At 41.5% G+C, this 8,154-nt stretch overlaps 1 protein-coding gene and 1 pseudogene across 1 annotated transcript; one reads left to right on the top strand and one right to left on the bottom strand.

Moving 5' to 3' along the window:
- Positions 1–5,625: 5,625 nt before the first annotated feature.
- LOC141816207 (uncharacterized) lies at positions 5,626–6,270 on the bottom strand. The gene has a single exon (XM_074704032.1). It carries the CDS (start codon positions 6,268–6,270, stop codon positions 5,626–5,628), a length of 645 nt encoding a protein of 214 aa, XP_074560133.1.
- Positions 6,271–7,895: 1,625 nt separating this feature from the next.
- On the top strand, positions 7,896–8,005 carry LOC141816209 (small nucleolar RNA R71; annotated as a pseudogene).
- The last annotated feature ends 149 nt before the right edge of the window (positions 8,006–8,154 follow it).

Here is an 8,154-nt window from a genome sequence, read left to right as displayed (position 1 = left end):
CAATAGGTAATTTTGCAATAAAGTCCTCTTAGTTCACACTGTAGATAACTTGGTGTCTGTGAGACACAGAAGACCATGATTATCAGTCCCCTGTGAATTATAAAATAAGGCTCACAACCAAGATGGTGTTGGACAACCCATCGGGAACGGTCCAAGTGTAATTCGGTTACTGTCTGTCTTGACTGTAGAATTACACTAGTACACTTTGTGTGTATTGAGTAGGACCATTGAGGTTGTTCAATTCACTCTGACTTGCTTTCCCCCCAGACTTAAACTGTTATATCTTCTTTGATTCTCCCATTCCAATTGAGGAGGCATGTTTAAAGGCACTATTTCAGGTATTTCATCCCATGGGTTCAAATTCTTTGGGAATAATGAAGACATTGAAGGGAATTCTGGTAAATTGGGCAATTCTGGTCAGAGGTCGTCGAACCATTTTTTAGTTCTCCTTAAATAAGCATGATATTGGTACATATTATCGACTTGCTCCCTAATCTCCCTCATCATGTCTCCAAAGTCCTCTCTTTTCTTCCATTCTTCCTTTTGTTGTTCGATGAAGTCCTTGGCAATCTTAAATATTTCCTTGTCTTTAGCAAACAATTGCCGCAATTGGTTAAACCGATCTTCACTCATTACGACATGTTGTTCTAAAAGATTTTTAATAGCTTTATGATCATTTGTAAAATGTCAAGGATAGAATGAAATGATGTGAAATCAAATGTGCTTGTAGAGTGCCTTTTTGTGAAGGTTGTAGATGTATGTGTGGTATCTGTTGGCATGGAATTTTCCATGGCTTCCCTCATTCTCCAATTTTTTTGATCTAAAATGTTCATCAATTGGGTATTAGGTAGTCTTATAGGATGGTGACCATTTAGGAGCAGACTATAGCCATTGTTATCTTTTTGAATTAACTTCATCGCTATACAATAATCAATATCCAATCTAGGATTTCCCTTTACCATTTCCATTTTTTCTAAGTCTAATCCTAGCATTAGTGCCACTCTGGTAATCAGTCCTCCTAGAATAATAGGGCTCGTGTAGTGAGGGCGTGACATGTTTATTAAATTAAGCAAGAAATGATATCTGGTATAAATGTTGTACTCCTTTAATATGGCCCATAAACAGAGGAGTTCGTCATGACACATCACTTTGTTATTTTCCCCTCTTCCGAAGATAGTATGTGATGAGTGACATTTTTTGCGGGTAAATTAGGATTAGAATGGATCAATTTGGACCGTATTTTATATCACAAATATGAATTTTAGGCTATTTCTTCATTTTGGATGAATTATGGTGGTTATTGCGATTTTAATTAAATTATGGGATTTTATAGATATTAATTGGTTATAATATATTTTGCAGGAAATTTAATTGGGAGAAAAATTGGTTTTGGTTCGAGTTCGGGTTCAAGTTATATCCATATGTGGCTCAACCAAGTTTTAAAGGGGTTAAAGGATTCAAATTGGGCTTAATAAGCCCTCAATTCAAAACCAGCCCAACCTCAACTCAAATCCAGCCCAAGCCCACTTCAAAACCGGTTCAAATTCATTTCAAACCGCCGGTCCAATTTCGGCCGGTTCACTTGCTTCAAAATCCCGCCGGTTCACAAACAAGGTTAAAAGGGAATAGTCGGTTCAGTGAGAAGCAGCTCGCGATTAGGTCTTCTCCCCGATCCTTCTCCTTCGTTCCTTCTCGTCGCGACGCTGCCACCGAGCTCCGGTCGTCGCGACGGCCACCTTTCTTCATCCTCGATCCCCTCCGACCAGCCACCAAGCCGTGGCCGGCGTCCACGAAGGCTGATGATCACCGACACCACCGCAGGAGTCCTCGCCGTGAGCGGAGTGCCCAACGAGCGGCTTCTTCATCCCCGACGGTCGCGGATCTGTCGCCGTGAGTGGAGTGCCCGGCGATGGGCGGCCGACGTCTTCCTACACAACAACGTACTCCGCCGTGAGCGGAGTGCCCGGCGGAGTTTGTTGTCTGTACACACCCACTGGAGTCCGGCACGGGACGCCAGGCTGAATTTCGACTGCCTCCTCCACCGAGAACGCAAGGTAAGTCTCTGTTTTGGTTCTAATCGTGTCTGTGGTTTGCAGCAGGGATAGATCTGAGCAGAGGCCAACGCTTGCGCTCTTCTTCGACTTAAGCTCGCTGGAATAACGGTGACGCTCGACCATTCCTTGTTGGTATGATCCGTTCAACGTGGTGTCGATGTTGCTGCTTGGGAGCTGATTGGAGCCCTCCATCCACTTCCATCCATCCATTTTCATCCATCGTTCCCTATTTCTTCTTCCTTCGGTTGGTGCCGGTGCCATTGAGGGAAGTTATTAACCTTAACCCTAGTTTGTTTTCATTAGTTTTTGCATGGAGGTTATTAGCTTCTGTTCTTGCCAATCAAAACTCGCATGATTGTTTGTTTACCTATCCTGTGGAATCTGGCTGGTGTGGAGGTTAATTGTTGTTTGGTTGCATTTCTAGAGACATGTTAGTAGAGAGGAACTGATGTGCACGGTTGTTTGTCTAAATGGAATTGTTGGCCGTGAGAGGCATTCCATTGTAAATAGTTTGGTTCTTGTAAATAGTCAATAAACATTGTGATTGATTTGTGAACTTAAATACATTGTTTGGTTGTTAATAAGGTGGGTTGAATGAGTGTTGTGTGAGCTGATAATGAACCTGTTTAGTAGTTGTAGCATCAATTGAGAATTAATTGTATAGTTTGTATAACATTTAGTGTAATATTTGTAGATAACTTGATGTGTATGTTGTATGAGTATGCTTGTAGTGTAAATAGACATATGTAAATTGTATTTGATTGTAAATCATTGTAATTAAGCAAGTGTAATTGTATAATTGTTTTATTAGTTACGAGGAATTGTAGATGTGAATAATGCTTGAACGATGATTTGTAAACCGATTTTGTGCATGTTTGTATTTAAAATGCATGTTGTAAGTTGTGGGAATGAATTTTAGTTGTAAATTTGTGTATTGGTTGTGTGGATCTCAAGTTAGGTTGTATATGCTTAGTTGATGATTTGGTTAATATGTATGTTGTATAATGTTGTATGATAGATGATTGATTGTTGTGATGACCATGAAGTGAATAATGAACATGTTCTAGCATTCATAACGTTGTTGTATTTTATGTGAGATAGGATTTGTTTGAAACTAAATGGAGTTGTAGATACATAGGAATGAATAAGTCAATAAATAGGAACCCCACATTAACGGTCTAGAATAAACATCCTGTCATTGAGTCCGAGAGAGAGACGACCCGGACCTCCCTATACCAATTAAGACGACAATAAAGAGGTTTGGTAAATAAATAAATAATTAATTTTGATGGGTGTAAGTGACAAATAAAAAAAGGGAAATGTATATAAATAATAATATAAATCCCATACAAACACACATCATCAGTATGCTTCATCAATAAAATGATATATCTAAATACTGGGTTATTTACACCAGAAGTTCTAGATGAGGAGGGATGGAACATGCTTCCACTCTCTACTTCACCCCATGTCAGTTGTGGGTTAAAATTTCTAGGTATTTCCTTGTTACTCCCACATGGCAAGTCAAAAGTAGCATTAAAATCGTTAAAACTCCATGTGTAGTTTTCATTAAACAACCTAAAGCATATCTTTCCATCCCCACTTTTACTTTCAATCTCAAGAGTGCTAAGAAATTCCAATACCAATTTTGGATATGTAGGGTGTTGGGTTGCAAGGGTGCAAACATAGTCCCACATCTAAAACACATGGGAAAGATCATGAGTTTAAAATGATGAAAAGTTTCTCCATTGGCATGAGACCTTTTGGGAGAGCCCAAGAGCAAAACCATGAGGGCTTAGGCCCAAAGTGGACAATATCATGTCATTGTGGAGATACGAACATCCTTTTGGACCCAACAATTGGTATCAGAGAGAGGCCGCTCTTCACCGGACTAACCGCCGGATGAGCCATGATCTAGATCTAACCATGTGGGAACCCTCGGGAAAAACAAAGGAAGTAGGGGAGGCTCAGACCATGAGGGACATGGCAGCCGGACCATGAGGGGCATGGCAGCCGGACCATGAGGACATGGCAGCCGGACCATGAGAAATGGCAGCCGCACCATGAGAAATGGTAGGAGAGCTTCCAGTGGTCCTTTGTTTGAGGGGGGATTGTTGGGTTGCAAGGGTGCAAGCATAGCCCTACATCTAAAACACATGGGAAAGATCATGGGTTTAAAAGGATGAAAGTATCTCCATTGGCATGAGGCCTTTTGGGGAGAGCCCAAGAGCAAAATCATGAGGGCTTAGGCCCAAAGTGGACAATATCATGCCATTGTGGAGATACGAACATCCTTTTGGATCCAACATAGGGTAGTTCATTTCTATGAGGGTTTTCCATCCTATCCTTCTTAATAATAAGTTAACATCATCATCTAAACCTAACACTTTCAAAGTGTTCCAATCTAGATATTTAGTACATGAAATTCTTCGACAAACTAACGCATCAAATCTATGTTTATGTTCTTGCTTGTTGAAAACAATACCAAACTTAGAATCCATACCTTGACAAGAAGTTCCTCCCTCTCTAGTTGTTATCGCCTTCCTTGATTCCTTCTTCTTTCCAAGCTTTTTCGACATCTCCTCTACTGCAAAGAGAGTTTTGATGAGTCCTTGTGAATGCAAGGGGAAGAAAAAGTGGAGAATTAGCAAGAAGGGGGGAAATAGCAAGGGAGACTAAGAGGGGCACGGTCGTGTTTGTTGCAGCGGAGCGTGTGAAGGGTTAGGGCACAGTCGTGTCCCTTTTATACCCTTTAGAGGCATGGCCTAGGGCAATCACAGTTCTGGAAAATATGGCATGCCCGTGCCTATAAGACATGGCCTGAGGCAGTCTCTCCTCTGGAAGTTGGCACGCTCGTGCCAATAAGGGACTGGTAGAGGAAGTTGCACTTTGGGACAACTCACACGGCCATGCCTTTGAGGCACAGCCAGGGGCAAGTGCTACTCGATTAACAGGCACGACCGTGCCTGGTAGGCATGGCCGTGCTATATCCCTGCTCTGTTATTAGACACCATCGTGTCTATTAGACACGACCTTAAGCTGGGGCCTTCCTGTTAGGAGGCACGGCCGTGCCTATGAGGCACGGCTCACCTTTATTGGTTTTGGATCTTGTAAATTTCCTGTAAAAATAGGAGAGCTTATTAGCAATTTGCTGAAATGAACAAAAAACTATACAAATAAGAAAATGTATGAACATAAGAAAGAAAGCTAAAAACCCTTGGGTTGCCTTCTAAATTTCCTGTAAAAATAGGAGAGCTTATTAGCAATTTGCTGAAATGAACAAAAAACTATACAAATAAGAAAATGTATGAACATAAGAAAGAAAGCTAAAAACCCTTGGGTTGCCTCCCAAGAAACACTTATTTATGGTCATTAGCTCGATCCCTTATTTAGTAATGTACAAGGTTCATTGGTTGCCCTCTCGCAACCTTCTTCTGGGAAGTACTTTATATTTTTGACTTTTTAAAAATAACTTCCTTATTTGCTCGGTCGGTGCGGGCTCCTTCGTCGACATGGTTGGTTGGTACTTAAAACTCTGCTGGATGTTTTCCAGCCTGTAGTAGTGGGGCTTTTATGGCAAGTAAGCATCAGAGTCAAGCGAAAGGTTGAACTCCACCTTCTTGTCACCAACTTCTAAGGATAGTTTATGATTCTTCACGTCAATTTTTGCTCCGGAAGTGGCGAAGAATGATCTTCCCAAAATGATAAGGATGGACGGATCTTCTTCCATTTCAAGTACAATAAAGTCGGTGGGAACAGTAAATCCCCCGACTTTAACCGACACATCCTCAACTATCCCCATGGGATATCTGCATGATTGATCTGCTAGTTGGATAGCCATAGTAGTAAGTTTAAGATCCGTATACCCACATTTTTTACTTATTTCATATGGGATAATGCTCACACTGACGCCTAAGTCACAAAAAGCTCTACCAATTGAGATATTATTAATCTTGCATGGAATGGTAAAGCTACCTGGATCCTTGAGCTTAGGAGGAGTCTTGTTGTTCAAAATTTTTTCACTTACTTCCTCCGTGAGCGCCACAGTGTTCTTGGCCAATGTGATGTTCTTTGTGGACATGAGCCCCTTAATAAGCTTGACAAATTTTGGCATCTCAACAAGAGCGTCGAGAAGGGGAATGTCCAATGTAATATCTTTAACTTTGTTGTATAGCCTTTCAATCTCATCATTGTTGAGTTGCAAGGGTGCAAACATAGTCTCACATCTAAAGCACATGGAAAAGATCATGGGTTTAAAAGGATGGAAGATATCTCCATTGGCATGAGGCCTTTTGGGGAGAGCCCAAGAACAAAGCCATGAGGGCTTAGGCCCAAAGTGGACAATATCATGTCATTGTGGAGATACGAATAACATCCTTTTGGACCCAACAAGTGGTATCAGAGCGGAGACTGGTCTTCACCGGACTAACCGTCGGATGAGCCATGATCTAGATCTAACCATGTGGTTTGAACCTTAAACAAAGGAAGTGGGTGCTCCCGTGTCTGAATCAAGAGGACTAGACACCAGGTGAAAAGTCCTGGTAGGTCGGGTGGACCGAGCGGCAAAAAAAGTCCTAGTTGCGGCTAGGTGAAAGTCCTAGTAGATCAGGTGGACCGAGGGGCAAAAAAGTCTTGGTGGGTCGAGGATTCAAATCAGGGGGCCTATGGTCCTTTGTTTGAGGGGGGGATTGTTGAGTTGCAAGGGTGCAAACATAGTCCCACATCTAAAGCACATGGAAAAGATCATGGGTTTAAAAGGATGGAAGATATCTCCATTGGCATGAAGCCTTTTGGGGAGAACCCAAGAACAAAGTCATGAGGGCTTAGGCCCAAAGTGGACAATATCATGCCATTGTGGAAATACGAACATCCTTTTGGACCCAACAATCATCGTTCTCTTTGTATAGGAGCCTTTGCGAGAAAGGTATACTCCTCACATATGGTTTCTTTGTTGGTGCTTCAGCGGGCGTAGCGGTCTCAACTTTCTCCAGTTTGTCTTCAATAATAGGTATAGAGGAAGGAGATTGCTCGGCGGCTGATGGGAGTGAAATACTTTCTAAAGGAGCAGTCACTTGAGGTTCTTTGCCCTTCAAGGTCCGTCTGCTCCTAAGCTCTATGGCTTTGCAATGCTCCATTGAGTTGAAGTATGGCTTTCCCGGGAGTGCACCCACTATTCTGGAAGAGAGGAAAGAGCTGATCTAAGCAATCTGGGTCTCTTGCATCTTCATCTTCTTGTCATAGTCATCCAATTTCTCATTAACCTTAACCATGTCACTTTGTAACTGTTCCAAAATCTTCAAGATTTTCTGGGTGTCTGATACTTTCTCACTTTATTTGTGTGCATTTTGATAGGAAGGCCCCTGATTATTAAGGTAGAAAAAGTTAGGGTGATTCCTCCAACTCGGATTATAGGAATTTGAGTACGAGTTGTTCCTTTGATTGTATGTACCAACTGCGTCACACTGTTCATATTGGGTAATCTGAGCTTCTAATGCTCCCACTTGACACAATTCCTTTGTGTGGTTAGAATCCCCACAAATATCACAAGGCGTAGTAACCGCGTTGACTTTTTCAATTCTCATGTTTTCTACCCTTTTGCTAAGGGCATCCATCTACGCATTAAGTCTAGTGAGGGTATCTACATTGTACTTCCCAGGAGTTCTTGTCATGCTACCTTGCTTGTTGACCCATTGATGATGATTAAGTGTCATATTTTCAATTAATTCCTCGGCTTTTTCAAGGCTTTTATTCATGAGTGCACCTCCTGTAGTGAAATCCAAATAAACCTTTGTCTAATAATTGATTTTATTATAGAAGGTGTGGATAATAAGCCAACGTTCAAATCCATGGTGTGGACACTTCCTCAATATTCTTTTAAATCTATCCTAATCTTCAAATAGTGATTCCCCATCCAACTATATGAAATTTGAGATTATATTTCTCATGTGGGTCATCTTACTTAGGGGATAAAACTTGTTAAGGAATATTTGCTCACACTATTCTCAAGTATTAATACCATTAGGAGATAGAGAGTAATACCAATCCTTCTGTTGGCGATCTGGATCTCCGTTCTGCGATCCGGATTCTATCCGCTCCGAAG

This window comes from Curcuma longa, unplaced genomic scaffold (genome assembly GCF_044706935.1).
Source record: "Curcuma longa cultivar G26 ecotype Majalengka, Jawa Barat unplaced genomic scaffold, ITB_CL_G26_1.1 contig_15093, whole genome shotgun sequence".
Taxonomy (NCBI): domain Eukaryota; kingdom Viridiplantae; phylum Streptophyta; class Magnoliopsida; order Zingiberales; family Zingiberaceae; genus Curcuma; species Curcuma longa.
This window is presented reverse-complemented; position numbering and strand designations above follow the sequence as displayed.